This window comes from Palaemon carinicauda, unplaced genomic scaffold (genome assembly GCF_036898095.1).
Source record: "Palaemon carinicauda isolate YSFRI2023 unplaced genomic scaffold, ASM3689809v2 scaffold381, whole genome shotgun sequence".
Lineage (NCBI taxonomy): Eukaryota > Metazoa > Arthropoda > Malacostraca > Decapoda > Palaemonidae > Palaemon > Palaemon carinicauda.
Genome location: NW_027171483.1, coordinates 2,913 through 25,876, shown reverse-complemented (window position 1 = coordinate 25,876; position 22,964 = coordinate 2,913). Strand labels below are relative to the sequence as shown.

Sequence of the window (22,964 nt, the reverse complement as noted above, 5' to 3'; positions counted from 1 at the left end):
AACTGCATTCGCCTTGCACCAGCTTCGGAAGACTTCCCATTTTGACTGATAGACTCTGAGAGTGGATGTCCTCCTTGCTCTGGCAATCGCTCTGGCTGTCTCCTTCGAAAAGCCTCCAGCTCTTGAGAGTCTTTCGATAGTCTGAAGGCAGTCAGACGAAGAGCGTGGAGGCTTGGGTGTACCTTCTTTACGTGCGGCTGACGCAGAAGGTCCACTCTTAGAGGAAGAGTCCTGGGAACGTCCACTAGCCATTGCAGTACCTCGGTGAACCATTCTCTCGCGGGCCAGAGGGGAGCAACCAACGTCAACCGTGTCCCTTCGTGAGAGGCGAACTTCTGAAGTACCCTGTTGACAATCTTGAACGGAGGGAACGCATACAGGTCTAGATGGGACCAATCCAGAAGAAAGGCATCCACGTGAACTGCTGCTGGGTCTGGAATCGGAGAACAATACATCGGGAGCCTCTTGGTCATCGAGGTAGCGAATAGATCTATGGTGGGCTGACCCCACAGGGCCCATAGTCTGCTGCAAACATTCTTGTGAAGGGTCCACTCTGTGGGGATGACCTGACCCTTCCGGCTGAGGCGATCTGCCATGACATTCATGTCGCCCTGAATGAACCTCGTTACCAGTGAAATCTTTCGATCTTTTGACCAAATGAGGAGGTCCCTTGCGATCTCGAACAACTTCCTCGAATGAGTCCCTCCTTGCTTGGAGATGTACGCCAAGGCTGTGGTGTTGTCGGAGTTCACCTCCACCACCTTGCTTAGCTGGAGGGACTTGAAGTTTATCAAGGCCAGATGAACTGCCAAAAGCTCCTTGCAGTTGATGTGAAGTGTCCTTTGCTCCTGATTCCACGTGCCCGAGCATTCCTGTCCGTCCAGTGTCGCACCCCAGCCCGTGTCCGATGCGTCCGAGAAGAGACGGTGGTCGGGGGTCTGAACAGCCAATGGTAGACCTTCCTTGAGAAGATTGCTGTTCTTCCACCACGTCAGTGTAGACCTCATCTCTTCGGAAATAGGCACTGAGACCGCCTCTAGCGTCATGTCCTTTCTCCAGTGAGCAGCTAGATGATACTGAAGGGGGCGGAGGTGGAGTCTCCCTAACTCGATGAACTGGGCCAGCGATGAAAGTGTCCCTGTTAGACTCATCCACTGCCTGACTGAACATCGGTTCCTTCTCAGCATGCTCTGGATGCATTCTAGGGCTTGACTGATCCTTGGGGCCGACGGAAAAGCCCGAAAAGCTCGACTCTGAATCTCCATACCTAGATAGACAATGGTTTGGGATGGGACGAGTTGGGACTTCTCTATATTGACCAGGAGGCCCAATTCCTTGGTCAGATCCATAGTCCATCTGAGATTCTCCAGACAGCGACGACTTGACGGAGCTCTTAAAAGCCAGTCGTCCAAATAGAGGGAGGCTCTGATGTCTGCCAAGTGAAGGAATTTGGCAATATTCCTCATCAGTTTGGTAAACACAAGAGGTGCCGTGCTTAGGCCAAAGCACAGGGCTTGGAACTGGTACACGACCTTTCCAAAGACGAACCTTAGGAAAGGTTGGGAGTCTGGATGGACGGGGACATGAAAGTACGCGTCTTTCAGGTCTAACGAGACCATCCAATCTTCCTTCCTGACCGCTGCTAGGACCGACTTCGTCGTCTCCATCGTGAACGTCTGCTTGGTGACAAAAGCATTGAGAGCACTGACGTCCAGCACCGGTCTCCAACCTCCTGTCTTCTTCGCTACCAGGAAGAGACGGTTGTAGAAGCCCGGGGATTGATGGTCCCGGACTATGACTACCGCTCCCTTTTGTAGCAAGAGCGACACCTCTTGTTGCAACGCTAGCCTCTTGTCCTTCTCCTTGTAGTTGGGAGAGAGGTTGATGGGAGACGTTGCTAGAGGGGGACTGCGGCAGAACGGAATTCTGTACCCCTCCCTTAGCAACTTCACAGACTGAGCGTCTGCACCTCTGCTCTCCCAAGCTTGCCAGAAGTTCTTGAGCCTGGCTCCCACTGCTGTCTGGAGAGGTAGGCAGTCAGATTCTGCCTTTTGCGGACTTGGAACCCTTCTTCGATTTGCCACGGTGACTGTCGGCACGGGTACCTCCTCTGCTGGAGGTTCTGCCACGAAAGGGCGGGATGAACCTAGTCGCTGGTGTGTCCACTGCGGCAGAACGGAAAGGTCTAGGCACGGAAGGTAAAGCTTTAGCCTTACGTGCGGAGGACGCCATCAGGTCATGGGTATCCTTCTGGATCAACGAGGCAGCCATCCCCTTGATCAGCTCCTCCGGAAAGAGACACTTGGAGAGAGGAGCAAACAACAACTCCGACTTCTGGCAAGGAGTGATCCCAGACGACAAGAAGGAGCAAAGATGTTCTCTCTTCTTAAGCACTCCCGACACGTACGAAGCCGCAAGCTCACCAGACCCATCCCGAATGGCTTTGTCCATGCTAGACATGATAAGCATGGCAGAGTCCTTGTCCGAAGGGGAAGTCTTTCTGCTTAACGCTCCCAAACACCAATCGAGGAAGTTGAAGATCTCAAAAGCACGAAAGACTCCCTTCAACAGATGATCCATGTCAGAAAAGGACCAGCAAATCTTAGATCGTCTCATAGCCAGCCTGCGGGGAGAGTCAACCAGACTTGAGAAGTCGCCCTGGGCAGAGGCAGGAACTCCCAAGCCGGGTTCCTCTCCCGTGGCATACCAGACGCTAGATTTGGAAGCAAGCTTGGTAGGCGGAAAGATGAAAGCAGTCTTTCCCAGTTGCTTCTTGGACTGCAACCACTCTCCCATAACCCTCAAAGCTCTCTTGGATGAACGTGCGAGGACAAGTTTGGTGAAGGCAGGAGCTGCTGACTGCATGCCCAGAGCAAACTCGGAGGGAGGAGAGCGAGGGGTTGCAGACACAAACTGCTCCGGATACAAGTCCCTGAACAAGGCAAGGACTTTCCGAAAGTCTAAGGAGGGAGGCGTAGACTTGGGTCCTTCTAAGTTGGAGTGCGGATCGTCCAAATGTGCAGCTTCGTCATCAGATACTCCATCATCCGAAAGCTGAGTAGGAAGTGGCAAAGGTGGAGCAGAAAGCTGAACGGCTGAATCCGGCAGCACGGGTGCATGCGTAGCTGCTGCGGATCCAACATCATGCCGCTGCTGGTCAGTCTGCGAGCTGGCAACAACAAAAGCAGAGTGCTGGTGCGTGGGAGGGACTGCCGTGGGCTGCGGAGCATGCCGTATGGGATGCGGAGCATGCCGCATGGGTTGCGGAGCATGCCGCATTGTGTCAAAACACGGCAGCTCGACAGCACCTTCCCACTGCTGATGCGGTAGCTCACGCATGTCAACGGAGGGTGCAGCATGAACATGCGTCTGGCAGGGTGGACTGCGCATCGGAGGTGGAGCTCTCACAGGTGGAGTGTGGGAGCAGGCAGCCACAGTATCTGCTGAGCGCACAACCGTGGCAGGTTGTAGGTTAACTGGTGCCGTGTCAACCTTCTCAGCACGATACTCCTGCATAAAGGAAGCAAGCTGAGACTGCATAGTCTGCAGCATGGACCACTTAGGATCTACCGTGGTTGGTGCGGCAACAGACGGAGTAGTTGCCTGCTGCGGAACCACTCTACCTCTCTTGGGAGGTGTGCAGTCTTCGGAAGACTGCGGCGAGTCCGAACTGACCCAGTGGCTACACCTGGGCCGTTGGACTCGCTCGGAAGGGACCTTACGCTTGAGAGGTCGTGAGACCTTGGTCCAACGTTTCTTCCTCGAAACTTCTTCCACAGACGAGGAATGATAGGGCTCATTCGTCTGTTTGTGGATGGGACGATCTCTGACAGATACGTCCGCAACCACTGAGGGTACATCCGTACGCTGATCAAGGCCTGCCGAACCCTTTGGTCCTTCGACATTGCTTCTCCCCTGGGCTTGGGAGCTTGCAAGAGGTCCCGGACTGGGAGGACGACTGGCACGAACAGATGTACCCTCATGCGCAACACTGACACTGACACTTTTCACTTCACTTGCACTCACAACACTTCCCACTGCACTTTGCGCTTTCAGCTCTTTGACATCTGCCAAAAGCTGATTACGGTCATTAGCCAATGACTCCACTCTGTCACCAAGAGCCTGAATGGCACGCATCATGTCCGCCATGGAGGGCTGAGCACTAGTAGCAGGGTCGGGAGTCACCACTACAGGGGAAGGAATAGGTTGAGGGGCATGGGGAGAGGAAAAATCAAAAGAGCGAGAAGAACTCCTCCTGATCCTATCCTTCTCTAGCCTACGTGCATTTTTAAGGAATTCGTTAAAATCGAATTCCGAAAGCCCAGCGCATTCCTCACATCGATCTTCCAATTGACAGGATTTACCCCTACAATTGGAACAAACGGTGTGAGGATCTATGGAGGCCTTCGGAAGACGCCTAGTACAAGCCCTAACACTACACTGCCTGTACTTAGGGACTTGAGACTGGTCAGACATCTTGAATTGTAGAAATAGTCAAGGGGGAATTCCAAAATCTAGCAAAGTTTGTTAACAATTAATCCAAATTAAATCAAAAAGCTTGCTAAGCTAATGATAAAGATTCCTGAATAGCGAAGGCTAAAATCTAGAGCGAATACATCACCAAAATCGTGAAAAACAACTCCAGAATCAACAGCGTATCCAAGTAGGTCTTGCCGGTGGCACGACAGAGGAAAAATTGAGTTCTTGTTGACAAGAAGTACTTGAGTACCTGCTCACAGATGGCGCTGTTGTGTACACCCCCACCTGTATAGCGATCGCTGGCGTATCCCGACCTTAGATTTCTGTCGGGCAACAGAGTTGACAGCTACATGATCATCGGGTAAGATTAATATTGAAAAAAAGTCAATACTGTATTATTATTATTACTTGCTAAGCTACAAGCCTAGTTGGAAAAGTGGGATGCTGTAAGCCCAAGGGCTCCAACAGGGAAAATAGCCCAGTAAGGAAAGCAAATAGGGAAAACTACAAGAGAAGTTCAGGAACAATAACATTAAAATAAAACAAAATGAAGGCTATCACTAGAAGCAAACTTCAAAATTGTAGATTTATGTTCGGCTCCAACCGGGTAAATAGCCCAGTGAGGAAAGGAAGTACGGTAAAACTACTAAAGAAGTTTCAGAACAATAATAACATTAAAATAAAATAAATGCTATCACTAGAAGCATATCCTCTGATGAAAAAAACACTATTATTGTTATCATTATTAACTAAGCTACAACCCTAGTTGAAAAAGGAAGATGCTATAAGCCCAAGGGCTCCAACAGGGAAAAATAGCCCAGTGAGGAAAGGGAATAAGGAAATAAATAAACGATGAGAAATAATTAACATTTAATAGAATATTTTAAAAACTGTAACATCAAAACAGATGTTTCATATTTAAACTATAAAAAGACTTACAGTATGTCAGCCTGTTCAACATAAAAAATTTGTTGCAAGTTTGAACTTTTACAAATTCTACCAATTCAACTACCCGATGGGGAAGATCATTCCACAACTTGGTCACAGCTGGAATAAAACTTCTAGAATACTGTGTAGTATTGATCCTCATGATGGAGAAGGCCCGACTATTAGAAATAACTGCATGCCTAGTATTAAGAACAGGATGGAAGTGGATAATCCAAATAAGCAAGAGAGTGAATACCAACCGAATCTAACAAACTGGAAAACACAGACAAAAATAAGCCACTTATCAAAATTCTTGGCTTAGAAGGAATAAGTTTAGCGGTCTTGACAAAATGAAGCATTTACACGACAGATTCTATGGCCATATCTTTACACAGGGAATAGAAGGCTATCATACTGATCAAGGAAAAATTCTTGTATTTAAAGTGATTGATAAATTTGTTCCTTATTCAAAGCCATAGCCGCTTTACCATTGTCTAGGGTTAGAGTTCTCTTGCTTGAGGGTACACTCAGGCAAACTATTCTATCTTATTTATCTTCCTCTTATTTTGTTAAAATTTTTATAGTTTATCCATCCATATACCAAGGCACTTCCCCCAATTTTGGGAGGTAGCCAACATCACACAAATGAAAAAAAGGGGACCTTTCCTCTCTACGCTCCTCCCAGCCTGACGAGGGACTCATCTGAGTTCGGCTGGCACTGCTAGGGTGCCACAGTCCACCCTCCCCTGTTATCCACCACAGATGAAGCTTCATAACGCTGAATCCCGAAGTTTATATAGGAACTATCTATTTCAATGTTGTTACTGTTCTCAAAATATTTAAATTTTCCTTGTTTCCTTTCCACACTGGACTATTTTCCCTGTTGGAGTACCTAGGCTTATAGCATCCTGCGTTTCCAACTAGGGTTGTAGCTTAGCAAGTAATAACAATAACATCACACACATTTGATAAGGCTCATGCATACTCTAATCAATCATAAATGATAATGCTCTGTATGATTAACATTTTATAAAATTTGAATTTGTAAAACTCAAACTAGTGACAGACTAAAGATCAGTAATACTACAGATTACACAAATTAAATCTAATGAAGATTGACGATGAACCACCACCCTTTATGTCAGCTATAACAACAATTTTTAATGCAATGCTCTGGAGAAATTTATTTGAATTAAGTTTACCAAACTAAATCATTTTGTATAAGAGTTTAAACTTACTGCCACAGCACAATGAAATACTGTACTGTATTCCATTTTGAATTAAATACAGTAACAATACAGTAAAATACACTGCAGTAGCATACTTTTCATAACCCCCCATCTGTGATCTCCTCAAACTACTCAACAAGAACTTTCCTTTTTTATTGCAAACAAATGGAAAAGCATCAGAAGTAGAACCACATCTTACCATGCATTATATTTAAAAACATTATTCCAGTCTTTCAGCACTCTACCCCCTCCCTGAGGCTTACGACGTGCTTGAGTGTCTTCGCATAAAAGTCGTGTCCTCGGAATTATCGCACCGACACCTACTATGGACAACCTCCTAAACCGACTGAATAATTGAGGGCCTGCTCCACGCATACAGCAGCGATACAGATGTTGGAAAATGTGTGGGTCTAAAAAAGTTAAAAGATCGTCAAACCTCTGGACAATTAATGATCTACCAGAAATCAGAAAAAGCAACAAGATTATGAAAATGGGGGAAAACAAACACTGACAATACAGCAGTATAAATTTTCATCAACTATGAGTGAACAGGATTAAGCTTACTGTATGTTCAAACTCCAATATCTAAACTTTAAACCAGCTACATAGAAAATTGTAAATAGCTTTTGTACCTAATTATAAAGAAAATATAGACTTGCAGTTCTCAGATCTTCAAAAGTTAAAAAGGGTGTGAACTACATTACCAGTTTCATGCTATCAATACATCTTTAATTGATGTCATTCCCAGTTACAAATTACTTGAAACATTGTGTGCATCAGAAACAGTTTTTTTTCAGGTGAAATCAATATTGCATTTTTCTCTTTTATACAATAAAAATGCAAAATTACTGAAAAATGGTGAATCTCCATCCGTTTATGATCACAGTATGAGCTCCCTTTACAAAAAATGTAAAAGTGCAACTCAAAATTTGGAAGAAAAAGTTGAACTGCTACATAAGGAGCAGGTGCAGCCGTAGCAGAAGCAGCATTACGAAAATCCATAGAAAAGGTCTAAATTACCAAGAAAGAGTTACTCCTCATCCTTCTTATGACCACAGCTCGAAATAACATAAAAGGAGGGAGGAAAAAGTATGAGCTTCTTTACAAGAAACGTAAATGTGTGATAAAAATTTTTGGTAATATTATGGTAGAGTCCCACCCAGCGCCATTACTGTTTGCCAGCACATAGGAGCTTGATGTTTTTCTTTTTTCGCGAGCAAAGCGAGCACACAGCGGAGCAAAAACCAATAGACTCTGTCGAAATATTATTAAAACCAAATAGTGTTTGAGGAGCGGTGCGCTTGCTTCGCTCGCGGAAAAAAAAACCCACCAAGCTCCTATGTACTGACAAGCGGTAATGGCGTTGTGTGGGACTCTACCGTAATTTTACCAAAATTTGGCGGAAAAAGTAGAAGAACTGCTACATACAGAGAAGAAATCATAAAGCAGGAGCAACAGTAGCTATATGAGAATACATAGAAAAGATCTGTGAGAGAGAGCAATGAAAGATGGATTGATTTACAATTCTTGGGCATTGTGATATCTCGTCATAGACACTGACACAGGTATTTGTTAAAGAATGATTACAATCGTTCTATTTTTCCTATAAAATAGATAAAAATAATCACATATTTTTATACCATCAGATTTTGAAATAAACCACAAAATGCCACTGGCATCAAAAGTAATGCTGCTCGCTCTGAGGAGCAAAATGGAAAAAAATTAACTTGAGAAGAATGATGTAAAGAGCCTCTGACCACTGATACTATACTGTACAACAGAAATTTATTGCTATAATGACTCCTTTTATGTCATCAACTTTAACCCAGCTTTACATACAGGACATGACATCCAAAAACTTTTTATACTGTAACTCATAAATCAGACTTGAAAGGAGAGCATTCTGAAGACATGTCTGGCTACCTATATCAAATCATGTTCTTAAGAAACCTGTTAACTTGTCCACTATAAAAAAAACAACATTTGTAAAGGTGCAACTTTAACCCTTTTACCCCCAGGCTATTTGGAAATTTCCAACCCTTAACCCCCAGGGTGTTATTTTTTTCCCAGCACATTTTGCAATATATTTTTTTTAAATTGCTCTAACAGGATTAATTTTTGTCATAGAGAGGTCAGGTTAGTCTCATTCTCTTGGAAAATGCCTGAATTTTCTCAAAAAATTATCAAAAATATGAAAAAAAAAAATTTTTATAGCATTTTTTTGCAAGGACGTACCGGTACGTCCATGGGGGTAAAGGGATGGCTTTTGTGAAACGTACCAGTACGTCCTTTGGGGGTAAAAGGGTTATAATAAAAAATTAAAACAAAATGAACTAAATGAAATTACTAATTCATGCCATGTGGAAGTATGCTGTGGGATGTAAACTATCAACCTACGTTTAATTACTTGCACCATAAGCTCCCAAACATACTTCAAATGCCAGGGGAGGGTCATGGAAATAAATTTAATTTTCATTAAAAAATCATTAATATTTCTACACTCACCAGGTGTTCACATCATCCCACACCCCACCTCTGACTGGTTGAGTCAAGAGGCTGTTTAACATGGCTTGAATTTGAGACTGAAGCAATATGGGCACGCTGTTCTATCTTATTTATCTTCTTGTTTTTTCAAGTTTTTAGTTTATATATGAAAGATTTAATTTAATGTTTTACTGTTAAAATGATATTTTGATTATAAAATAAATTTTTGAATATACTTACCCGGTGAATATATAATAGCTGACGTCTCGGACGGCTCGACAGAAACACAAAAACTCGCGAGCGATCGCCATGAAGGTTGCGGGTGTACCCACCAGCGCCAACTATCGGCCAGATACCGCATATACATGTAAACAGCCTCAGTTCTTCTCATTCTGCTGGGTCTCTATCGGGGAGGAAGGGAGGGCCTATAATTTATATATTCACCGGGTAAGTATATTCAAAAATTTATTTTATAATCAAAATATCATTTTTAAATATTAAACTTAGCCGGTGAATATATAATAGCTGATTCACACCCATGGTGGTGGGTAGAGACCAGTATTAATACAATATAGGCGTATATGCTTAGAGTTTTTGACAGTTATATCATAACAAAACCCAAATAAATATAGGTACCTGGTAAGGAAGCTGACTCTGACGATTACTCTGCCTTGTTAGTCCGCTTTCCTCACGAAGCCCAGCCATCCTCTCAGGATGCTGAAAGACTCCCAGGAGCTGAAGTATCCAGGGCGACAACCCATACAACAGGACCTCATCAAAACCCTTAATCTGGGCGCTCTCAAGAAATGATATTTGACCACCCGCCAAATCAAAAAGGATGCGAAAAGCTTCTTAGCCTTCCGTACAACCCAAAACAAGATTAAAAACATTTCAAGAGAAAGATTAAAAGGATATTGGAATTAAGGGAATGTAGTGGTAGAACCCTCACCCACTACTGCACTCGCTGCAACGAATGGACCCAGTGTGTAGCAGTCCTCATAAAGAGTCTGGACATCTTTTAAGTAAAATGAAGCGAATACCGACTTGCTTCTCCAAAAGGTCGCGTCCATAATACTTCGCAGAGATCTGTTTTGCTTATAGGCCACGGAAGTTGCTATAGCTCTTACTTCGTGCGTCTTAACCTTAAGCAAGCAACGGTCTTTTTCACTCAAGTGAGAATGAGCCTCTCGGATTAAAAATCTAATAAAATACGACAAAGCATTTTTAGACATAGGCAATGATGGCTTCTTAACTGAGCACCACAAGGCCTCAGATCCACCTCGTAAGGATTTGGTACGAGCTAAATAAAACTTAAGAGCTCTAACTGGACACAGTACTCTTTCAAGCTCGTTGTTGCCTACGATCTCTGACAGGCAAGGAATATCAAATGACTTAGGCCAAGGATGAGAAGGCAGTTCATTTTTGGCCAAGAAACCAAGCTGAAGTGAACATGTGGCTTTATCTGTGGAAAACCCGATGTTCCTACTGAAGGCATGGATCTCACTGACCCTTTTAGCCGAAGCCAAGCACACTAAGAAAAGCGTCTTGAGGGTGAGATCCTTCAGGGAGGCTGAATGTAATGGCTCAAACCTGTCGGACATTAGGAACCTTAGGACCACGTCTAAGTTCCATCCAGGAGTTGCCATACGACGCTCCTTAGATGTCTCGAAAGACTTAAGGAGATCTTGGAGATCTTTATTATTGGAAAGATCTAAGCCTCTATGTCTGAATACAGACGCCAACATGCTCCTGTAGCCCTTAATAGTGGGCGCTGAGAGGGAGCGAACATTTCTCAGATGTAGGAGAAAGTCTGCGATTTGGGCTACAGAGGTACTGGAAGAGGAAATGGATGATGACTTGCACCAGTCTCTAAAGACTTCCCACTTCGACTGGTATACTTTGATGGTAGAAGCTCTCCTAGCTCTCGCAATCGCTCTGGCTGCCTCCTTCGAAAAGCCTCGAGCTCTTGAGAGTCTTTCGATAGTCTGAAGGCAGTCAGACGAAGCGCGGGGAGGCTTTGATGAAGATCCCTTACGTGGGGCTGCCGTAAGAGATCCATCCTTAAAGGAAGACTCCTTGGAACGTCTACCAGCCATTGAAGTACCTCTGTGAACCACTCTCTCGCGGGCCAGAGGGGAGCAACCAACGTCAACCTTGTCCCTTCGTGAGAGGCGAACTTCTGCAGTACCTTGTTGACGATCTTGAACGGTGGGAATGCGTACGCGTCCAGGTGAGACCAGTCCAGTAGAAACGCATCTATGTGGGTCGCCTCTGGATCTGGGACTGGCGAGCAATAGGTCGGGAGCCTTTTGGTCAACGAGGTGGCAAAGAGGTCTATGGAGGGTTGACCCCAAGTCACCCAAAGACTCTTGCACACGTCCTTGTGGAGGGTCCATTCCGTGGGGATCACCTGACCTCTCCGACTGAGACAGTCTGCCAAGACGTTCAAGTCCCCCTGGATGAATCTTGTCAACAGGGAGATGCCTCGATTTTTTGACCAGATGAGGAGGTCCCTTGCGATGATGAACAGTGTGTGGGAGTGAGTGCCTCCTTGCTTGGAGATGTACGCCAATGCTGTGGTGTTGTCTGAATTGACCTCTACCACTTTGTTTCGAAGAATGCTCTCGAAACTCATCAAGGCCAAGTGAACCGCTAACAGCTCCTTGCCGTTGATGTGCATGCTCTTCTGATCCGACGTCCAAAGACCCGAACATTCCCGACCGTCCAGAGTCGCTCCCCAACCCAAATCCGACGCGTCTGAGAACAACACGTGGTTTGGGTTCTTGACTGCCAGGGACAGACCCTCTCTCAGACTTATGTTGCTGTCCCACCAGTTCAGGCATGCTTTTACTGGCTCGGAGACCGGGATTGACACAGCTTCTAAAGTCTTGCTCTTGTTCCAGTGTGAGTCTAGATGGAACTGGAGAGGGCGAAGGTGAAGTCTCCCTAGCGAGACAAACTGCTCCAGGGATGACAGAGTCCCTACGAGGCTCATCCAACCTCTTACTGAACAACGGTCTTTTTTCAGCATGAGTCGGACTTTGAGCAGGGCTTGTTCTATTCGGGTGGCAGACGGAAAAGCCCGAAAAACTAGACTGCGAATCTCCATCCCCAAATAGAGAATCGTCTGGGATGGAATCAGTTGAGACTTTTCTAAGTTTACCAACAGTCCCAACTCCTTTGCCAGACCCAACGTCCAGTGAAGGTCCTGCAGACAGCGATGACGGGACGATGCTCTGAGAAGCCAGTCGTCTAAGTACAGGGAGGCTCGAATTCCCGATAAATGAAGGAATTTTGCCACATTCCTCATGAGCCTCGTAAACACGAGAGGAGCAGGGCTGAGGCCGAAGCACAGTGCTCAAAACTGGTACACCACATTCCTGTAAACAAACCTCAGATACGGTTGAGAATCTGGGTGAATAGGAATGTGCAAGTACGCATCCTGCAGGTCGAGAGAGACCATCCAGTCTCCCTCTCTGACCGCTGCTAGGACGGACTTCGTGGTCTCCATCGTAAATTTTGTTTTTGTAACAAAAACGTTGAGCGCACTGACGTCCAGCACTGGCCTCCAACCTCCCGTATGCTTTGGGACTAGGAAGAGACGGTTGTAAAATCCCGGTGATTGAAGGTCCGAGACTTTCACCACCGCTCCCTTCTCTAGCAACAGAGACACCTGCTGATGTAGAGCTTGTCTCCTTGACTCCTCTCGATACCTGGGAGAGAGGTCTAGAGGAACTGTTACTAGAGGAGGTCTGCGTACAAAAGGTATTTTGTACCCCTCCTTGAGCAACATCACAGACTCTTGGTCTGCCCCCCTCTTCTCCCAGGCCTGCCAGAAGTTGTTCAGTCTGGCCCCTACCGCTGTCTGAGGACGTGGGCAGTCAGACTCTGCCATGGGAGGACTTGGATCCTCTCCTCTTGCCTCTCTTTCCGTCGGCACGAGCGCCTCCCCTGCTGGGGGCTCTGCCACGAAAGGGCGGGATAAACCTAGACGCAGGAGTATCGATTCTGGGCCTCACAACAAAAGATGAAGAAGGAGCTCCCTTGCGAGCAGAAGTAGCCATCAGGTCATGTGTATCCTTCTGTACAAGCGAAGCAGCAATGTCCTTGATCAGCTGTTGAGGAAACAAGGCAGCCGATAAGGGGGCAAAGAGAAGCTCCGATCTTTGACAGGGAGTAACTCCTGCTGAAAGGAAAGAGCAAAGGGTTTCCCTCTTCTTCAGGACTCCAGACGTAAAGGTGGCGGAGAGCTCATTGGAGCCATCGCGGATGGCTTTGTCCATACAAGACATAATAAGCACGGAAACATCCTGGTCGGCAGACGAGATCTTCCTGCTTAATGCTCCTAGAGACCAATCTAAAAAGTTAAAAACTTCGAAGGCCCTGTAAACCCCTTTAAGGAGATGGTCAAGGTCCGAGGAGGACCAACAAATTTTAGAGCGTCTCATGGCCAGGCGACGGGGAGAGTCTACGAGGCTTGAGAAGTCACCATGGGCAGAGGCAGGGACTCCCAAGCCGAGAACTTCTCCCGTGTCATACCAGACGCTCGCTCTAGAAGCTAGTTTAAAAGGAGGGAAGGCAAAGGCTGTCTTCCCCAAACTCCTCCTGGTAACCAACTAGTCGCCTAGTAGACGTAAAGCCCTCTTAGAAGAGCGAGAGAGCACTAGCTTAGTAAAAGAAGGCTTGGCAGCAGCTAAGCCTAGCGCAAACTCTGACGGAGGCGAACGAGGAGCAGCAGTAACAAAATGGTCTGGGAAAAGATCCTTAAAAATCATCATGATTTTCTTAAAATCCATAGAAGGTTGCGCAACCTTAGGCTCTTCAACGTCTGACAAAACATCCAAAGGATTATCAGTAGGCGGAGGATCAGCAACATCCTCATCTGAAGGAACCTCGTCCGACAATTGATGAGTCTCAAGCAAGGGAGAGACCTGCCGCGGTGGCAATGCTTGACAAGCAAACTCCACACGCAAAGGAGCATCAGTAGCAGTCAAGGAAGCTACGTCATGTAACTGCTGAAAGGACTGACTAGCAACAACAACAGGAGCGGGAGGACGCTCGACGTCAAGTCGAGACTGCTTTGACTGCCTGGATTGAGCAGTTAAAACAACCCTTGACTGCGGTGCTTGACGCTCAACGTCAAAACAAGGCAACTGAGCTGGTTGGCGAACGTCCTGAACGTCAACACGAGCATGCGGCAGCGGCAGAACGTCAACACGAGACTGCGGCAGCGGCTGAAAGTCAACACGGGACTGCATCGAGTGAGGCTCCAAGTCACGTGACTGACGTGACAAACTACCGACATCACGTTTCGTAACGTCAACAGGACGAGTAAAGGCTCGTTTGGGCGGCTGACGGCCAGGATCTCGATCAGCGTAACGGCGAGGATCATCGTGAACCTGCTCAACGGTATACTCCTCCATAAGGGAGGCAAGCTTATTCTGCATATCCTGCAGGACAACCCATTTAGGATCAACGGGAGTCGGTACGGGCCGAGACGATGGTAACGTCTGTGACGGCAAAACATTGCCTTTACTGAGATTCTCGGAGCCCGTGTTACGCTTTCGTTTAAGCGGCGAGCAGTCTTCCGACGACTGCAAAGGGTCAGAGCTGTCCCAATGGCTACAGCCAGGACGCTGGACCTGTCCTGAAGGGACTGACTTCCGCTTTAAGGGTCTAGAAACTTTGCTCCAAGGTTTCTTTCGCGAGAAGCCTTCGGATGACGAGGAGAAAACAGCCTCGCTCGTCTTATGGTAGGGGCGGTCTTGACGAGACACGCCCGATACCATAGAGGGAACGTCTGTTCGTTGGTTAAAGCCTCTCGTCCCCATAAGTCCTACGACATTACTTCTCCCTGGTGCATGGGAGCCTGAAAGAGGTCTCGGACTAGGAGAACGACAAGCACGAACAGACGAACCCTCGGTCGCAACACTAAAAACACTTTGCGCACTAATCACTTTATCCCCACGATTTTCTGAATTGGCACTCCGACACTTTAACACATTCACATCCGCCATGAGTTGATTACGGTCCGATGCTAAGGACTCAACTCTCTCGCCCAAAGCTTGAATGGCAAGCAACATATCCCGCATGGATGGTTCATGAGTGCTAGTAGAGGGTTCAGGTACAACTACTACAGGGGAAGGATTAGGTTCAGGGGCATGGGAGGAGGAAAAATCCAATGACCTAGAGGAGCTTCTCCTCACCCTATCTCTCTCAAGCTTACGAGAATACTTATCAAACTCTAGCCAGTCGAATTCCGAAAGTACCACGCACTCATCACACCGATCTCCTAATTGGCAGGTTTTACCCCGGCAATTAGAACACACGGTATGTGGGTCGAGAGAGGCCTTTGGAAGACGTTTGTTACAATCCCTAGCATTACATTTACGAAATTTAGGAATAGGAGAAGGGTGAGCCATTTTGAAAAGTCCAAGAAAATCCAAAAACATCCAAAGTCATCAACAATAAACGCTATCCAAAAAAGGGTTCAAGAGTTTTAATTGAAGAGAAAAACACCTGTCACTGCGAAAGCTCAAAACCAAAAAGAAGTACTTCACCAAGAATGACGAAAAAACTCCAGGTTAACAGCGAGCACGGAATCAACTTGTCGACAAGACCGACAGAGAAGAACTGAGGCTGTTTACATGTATATGCGGTATCTGGCCGATAGTTGGCGCTGGTGGGCACACCCACAACCTTCATGGCGATCGCTCGCGAGTTTTTGTGTTTCTGTCGAGCCGTCCGAGACGTCAGCTATTATATATTCACCGGCTAAGTTTAATATTTAAAAATATTTTATTTTGATTATATCATTCTCTTGTAATTTATTCATTTCCTTGCTTCCTTTCCGTACTGGGCTAATTTTCTCTGGTGGAGCCCTTAAGCTTATAACATCTTGCCTTTCCAACTAGGGTTGTAGCTTAGCTTATAATACTTATAATAATGATATCCAAGTGCTCTCCTTGCCATACACTGCCATATAATCTCAACACTTCACTACAGGGACAATGCTTATTTTTTAGATTTTAGGTAGACATTGGCACTTAGACACCTTGTAGAAGAAAGCAGTATGAACAGCAAGTCAAAGTACAAATGTCTTTTTTTTCTCAAAATCCTATCCTTCTGACAACCTATTAGGCCTGCTATTTCACATTACCTACCAGTCCTCGATTATCAATCAAATATCTGAACTCCAAAAAATTTTCAACATGGAAGAAGACATCACATTCTAATTCATAACTTAATTCTAATTCACAACATGAACTACTTTTATGTGAAGCTTGTTAACAAACAAAAAGCATTGAATCACTTGATATATACTCCTTAGTGGAGTTAGAATACATGCAGTAGGTAATAGGGAAGATTTTATCTTAATTTATTGATGAAAACTTGGTCTATCACACAAGAATTTTTTTTTCTCCTTTCATAGATTAGTTTCAATCAAGAGGGCTACCTTTTAAGCAACAGAAATGAACCAGAGATTTCAATCTAAAATAAAGACAGTTTTCAAACCATGCTTTCTTGACTTTTTTAATATCAAACTGAAGCTTTTCAGTAACTTCCACCATTTTTAAATTACAGATAAGTCTTTAATAACTAATGTATACAGGTATGATATATCTATCATAAGGCATTTACAGTACCTCTGCTAAGCTAGAAATGACTAAGGCATCAAAGGAAGTACCGGGTACTCGCCAAAACTGGACAATGGAAAATGTTGCTCTAATTGTACAGTACTGTACTTGCAATTTTTACAGACTTTACATATGCTTTCATATTATTATTATTACTATCCAAGCTACAACCCTAGTTGGAAAAGCAAGATGCTATAAGCCCAGGGGCTCCAACAGGGAAAAATAAAAAATTGAAAACTCTACTCTTCGATCAAATTCACATACTGTATAGCTTGTGGACATCCATGTCTCCGAAGTACGGCAACATGGCCGTTTCAAATTCAAAAAAGATAAGCTATACAGTTTAGTATGTTGTTGCTTAGTAGTCACACTCACAAATAGTTTTTCATAACCAACAATCCAAAATTAGAGGAATTAATGTTCCTAATGTAACACTAGAGCTTAAGAGTGGCAATTATTGCACAGTAGTTCACATTTAACAATTTTTTTCCATGATCTCTCAGCAACAGGAAAAGAACTCAGAAGGTTTGATTGCTATTTACTAACATGTTGTCTTTCCTGGTAGAAAAAAAAAATTAATAATAATAATAATAATAATAATAATAATAATTCAATGACTGATAAAAAATTAGCTGACCTAAAGTATGCTGACGATGCTGTCCTTCTTAGCAAACACCACAGGATGTGCAAAGTCTGTTCACCAGAATGCATGACATATTACATGAGGTTGGATGAGATCATGGCGAGGGGTAGAAGGAGATGGTTTGGGAATGCTCTTTGCACTCCCCAAGAGAGATTAGTTCACTAAACTTTCAACTGGGCTCCACAAGGCACTAGAAGAATTGGAAGATCCAGACTTGCATGGCTGAGGACTACGAAGCGTGAAGTAAGAGATGATGAGCGGAGAAGTATTGATTTAAAAGCTCAAGATAGAGACGACTGGCAAAATCTAACCAAGGCCCTTTGCGTCAATATCCGTAGGAGGATATAATGGATGAAAAAAATTATGCTGAATGACTGCACATGGAATGTCTCCGGGCCCAGAGATTTTTGTAGAACTTTTAAAAAGTAGCAACAACAGTACAATTATGTATGGTAATTGTCTCAATTTCAGCCAAGAAAACATAAGTAATTGGTTCATCTTTAACCCTTTTACCCCCAGGCTATTTGGAACTTTCCAACCCTTAACCCCCAGGGGTTATTTTTTATTCAAGCACATTTTGCAGTATATATTTTTCAAATTGCTCTAACAGCCTTAATTTTCATCATAGAGAGGTCAGATTGGTCTCATTCTCTTGGAAAATGCCTGAAATTTCTCAAAAAATTATCAAAAAAAAAAAAAAAAAAAAAAAAAAAAAAAATTGTAAAGAGCAGTTTTTTTGCAAGGACGTACCGGTACGTCCATGGGGGTAAAGGGAAGTGTTTTGTGAAACGTACCAGTACGTCCTTTGGGGGTAAAAGGGTTAACTAAGAAAACATAAGCAAAATATTAAAATTACCTGATCAAATGTAATGAATAATTTTCCGAGGACTTACATTTACACTAAACAGTACAGTACCTGTATTTTTATCTAAAACATGATAGATGATTAGGGTCAAGAATAAATTATCAGATTTTTTTTACCTCCAATATTATTCAAAAGTTCACATGCTGTTTCTTACCATGCATTATGTTCAAAAACATTTTTCTTGTCTAGTAGGAACCTGGTACCAAACTGAGGTCTCTTCTCAAGGGAGTCCGTATCTAGATCGTCCGATGACATAATAATACAGTATTTCTACAGCGTAAAGTGCACGAAAGCCTCTATTTTCGTTTCCAAAACACTATACTATACTGAAAAAGAAATATGTATAAATAGATATGTTAAATATAAAATCCTTTAGAAACAGTTCATAAATATAAACCTATATACTTTCAACAGTACTGGGATTTACAAAGGGATTTCCTACTTTCCATTAACTAGTGGCGATGCTGAACTGAATTTTAAAAATGATAAAATTTTTAAAGTGATTTGTATTTTTTCCACCTAAACAGACCTTCGTCCTTTAACGGGAGCATGATTTCAGTGAGCAGTATCCACTGCGAGGACTGAAGAGCTTCCACAACGAAGAAAGATTAAAAAACAGCTGATCAAGGTATGATTCGGCTTATCGCCAATTGTAAGCAAGTAGGGTCATGCCAAGCCTCGATATCTTCAACCGACTGTTTAGTACAGTAGTTGGCAAAATGGGAAGACAAGCAGAAAGGTGGAAACGTTTAGAATTCTTAAGGATGCTGGAAGGCGTCCTCCAATTCTGCCAACAGTCTAGGACTGGGAAGTAGAATACTGAAAGTTTCTTGTCCAACCAAATAGCAAGCCGACACGTCGGGCGAACTTGGACGAAACGGCGTCCCTCCTCTTTAGGACACAATTATCAAGACAAAGGAACACTGGTGGAGCATAAACTCCGGAGCCTTTGCTCAACAGCGGACTAGTTCTTCATATTGCTTTTGGACATCAGGGTCAGAAAGTTTCACAAACACTGCATAAAAAGACACTGGTCCTGACCTGTGGTCTGGCCAGGAGCAGGCTTGGAAGACTGTCACAGCTGCAGCTTCTAGGTTCTGCAGTTCTGGAGCAGAGAAGGCAGCTGTTTGATGAATCAGATTCCTCCCCATAATCTGGAGGTATAGATCAGTGAAACACTGATGAGTGGTTGTCATACTCCAAGGGAGATATTGGAGAAGACATTGGTCTAGAAGAATTATGTATACTCCTAATGGCGGATGCACATTCAAAAGTAGGATGCGTAATAGAGATATGCCAACAGATCACGTATAAGTAGCAGCATGTTCTAGTGGGTTGCACGCACAAGGACAAGTGGAGCGTTCTGGGAGGGTTAAAGGTGGCCTGGGAGGGTCAAAGGAGAGCATCAGCACCTCTGCCCCTGTTTATGACATACAAACGTACGTAAGGTTAGGTGAAGGTACCTTACGTGAAGACCTATCACGGATAAAGCAAAATGTTACTGAACTTCCCTTCCATGCCTAAGCCAATCAGTGTTCGCTTATCTGCAAACCTACCTAACCGCTCGTGAACATGACTTCCAAGATATTTTCATTTACATAATCTTATTCTTTCCAACTGTGCTTCAACGTAGCCTAGGCATTACAGCCATAGCCCCCTTAACCATGAGGTAAGGTCATATATTTGAGTTTGTTTCCCTTGTTAAATGTATTTTTTTCAGTCATAATTTGTTTCAAACATCCTTTTAAATTGAAAAACGAGTTTCTGACAGACATCATCATAAATACCATTCAAAATGCCTATACTGTAAATACACAGGAAACCTTATTTTCGCCAAAGGGATTATTGATTACTAATGCAATTTTACTGGAACCAAATAGTTTATGCATAAAGTTATCAAGTTTTTTTTAATCAGGTTAAGGTAATATGAGGATTAGGTCAGATAAGTCAGGATACCTTATGTTTGTAGATATCCATTTAATATCTTATAACTTAAAACACATTGGTGACAGCAGTAACCAAAGTAAATGGGATTGTAGGAAGTACACTGATAATATAGCCAAAGTTATGCCTAAACCCAATAAAAAGCCGGGGTACGTGTGTAGATCGTCAAGTTATTAGGTCTGCTGCTCGCATAGAAAACGAGATTCCTTCCCATTGTTGCCACCCATATTTTATTGTATCTACGAGTATGTTGGTTAACGAACTAACAATAATTATTCACTTACTGGTCTTCACTCTGCCATGGCTCAATTAAACATCATTCCATTACTCCTTTGTTCTGGCAAGCGGTAAATGTTGCTCTATGCACGTTAAGTATTTTGCCGGACAAAAAAATCGGTGACCCGACCACCTACACACTACCCAAACCAAGTTCCCAAACAAATCACATGAACAATGAATTTGTTGAACTAGTTTTAGTGTGACCTATGCATATCGGTAAAATTATAGGGGGTGTTTGTATGATGGCGGCCACCTGTATATATGATGACAGCTGACTACAAATATGGCAGTGTAAGGGGGTTCGTAGGGGGACGTTAGCCCCCCACCTGTTAGGTAAGTAGGTGAGGACATGGCTTGTAGGTTAGGTTAGGGGGGGGGGGGAAGTTTAAGTTCGTTGATGTCCATATTTTATGCTAGCTGAAGGAACTGGCCGCTGATATACAAAGGCTCAAATTATAGTTAAGGGAAAAATGATTTGAACAGAAAAATAGTTCTTCCAATAGTAAATAATGTGATTTCACTGAAGTTAACCTTAACCTTCATTTCAACAGCAAATACACCGAAAACCGGCTAGAATGTCTAAGAAGGGATTTTTTTTTTTTTTTTTTTTTAAATCTAATGGTTTTTGCTGCGCCGTGAGCTCGCTTCGCTCGCAAAATAAATTAAAACATTAAGCTCCTATGTACTGGCAAGTGGTTAAATGCTGAGCTGCGCATGCTAACCCCCTTGATTACTATTTCTTAGATAATAAGTTTTTATTTGCAGTGGAAATAAGGGAGCCTTTGTAGGGCGATAGCCAGATCCCGTAGAAAACGGGAATATTCTGAGCTGTGGACGTCGTTCTAAAACGATTTTGGCGGGAGAAGCTAACTTAAAAAACCCACCTAACCTATGCTAAAAGCTGTATCCTTACCCAGGGGAGCTTCGCCCCCCCGGAACCCCCCCCCCCCTTACACAACAGTTTCTTTACCTACGAGTACGACGGGAGAAGCTAACTTAAAAAACCCACCTGACCTATGCTAAAAGCCGTGTCCTTAACCAGGGAGGCTGCGCCCCCCCGGGACCCCCCTTACACAACATATTTAAGATTCGTAGACCATTTCCCAATGTTTTTATTCAATACAAGATAACAGTCGGAGCGATAATAAACAAATTAGGACGCTTGGCCGTAGCGCTACAAACTACCCGAAATAAGTTTAATTTTTCGAAAAAACAGACGTTTATTCTATAGGAAACACCGTTTTTTTTTTTTCTTTTGTAGAATGGCATATCTGACATGCAGTAATACCAGGTGTTAACACACTCATCTTAGGTTTCCCTATCCAAAAACACCCGGTTTCCCACTGGGATACCCACATGTACCATAATTTTACCAAAAATTGCCCACATAAAACACTTTATATCCAAATCAAATTCAATTCCATTGAGAAATTAATCACCTGACAATATTTATACAGACGAATTGACGAAGAAATGCTGCAAAGTCTGTGTTTGTTTGACGAGTCCAAATTGTAAACAAAACAACATTCACATTTCACAGGTGAACTATAGTTACGTTCATTACATTCAAGTTTACAAATTTCATTATTTTTATTATGAAAATTTATTAAAATGTGAAAATAAATAACGTATAAGATATGATATAAATTAATTAAAATTAAAAAAGACACATTTATTTCTATTTAACAATTCCATTACGTAAAATCTATTCCCATGGTTTTTTTAGAGTGAAACGAACAGCACCTTCATGTGAGAAAAGGTTATTCTTCTCTCTCTCTCTCTCTCTCTCTCTCTCTCTCTCTCTCTCTCTCTCTCTCTCTCTCTCTCTCTCTCTCTCTATATATATATATATATATATGTGTGTGTGTGTGTGTGTGTGTGTATGTGTGTGTGTGTGTGGTGTGTGTGTGTGAAAAGCTTCTAAGCTTATTCTTATTATTATAATTACACTTATTTTACCTGGCCCATACATAAATTAATAATGAAATTCTCAATCTTTACTTTTATCCCATTCTACATTGAAATCAGATATGATAACACCATCAGTCTTGGTAACTTATTGTGGTGAGTTTGGACTTTTTAAATTCTTCTTTCAAAGGCATTGCCATACTTATAAATGCAACCAGAGCCCAGCTAGGATTTTTGCAATGTACCTATATTTATGTCACCTATATTTATGTCTAGTTTCATTAACTGTCTCAATTTTGGGCATGAAAATAAATGTTCATGTTCAGTAGTTATCTTCTTCATCTTTGCAGAGGTCAAACCAATTATCTGTATATTTTCCCCTGAAATTTGCTATTAAATTGAGCATATTTAATCTTGTCTTCATTACAAGGGATACAATATCCAGCTATTTCTCTGGTATAAGGCTGTGGGCCATTTCCTTCTATGAATCTTAATTTTTTTCATCACTTTTTTTCATTAGTTTCTTCTATTTTATCCATAATTCTTTTCTTGATTTTTTTTTTTGCAGA

At 43.3% G+C, this 22,964-nt stretch overlaps 1 protein-coding gene across 2 annotated transcripts in view; it reads right to left on the bottom strand.

The window, feature by feature from the left end:
* Mettl2 (methyltransferase-like protein) overlaps positions 1–18,597 on the bottom strand; it is a 45,205-nt gene extending 26,608 nt beyond the window's left edge. Inside the window, exons 1-2 of one of the 2 annotated variants that reach the window (XM_068369136.1) lie at positions 18,419–18,557; positions 6,835–7,045 (exon numbers count right to left, since the gene is read on the bottom strand). In XM_068369136.1, coding sequence (XP_068225237.1) covers positions 6,835–7,045; positions 18,419–18,440 — 233 coding nt within the window. In that variant the 5' untranslated portion in view covers positions 18,441–18,557. Of the gene's footprint in view, positions 1–6,834; positions 7,046–18,418 lie in introns of both variants that reach the window. The other variant, XM_068369137.1, reaches the window with a different exon arrangement.
* Between the last annotated feature and the right edge of the window lie 4,367 nt (positions 18,598–22,964).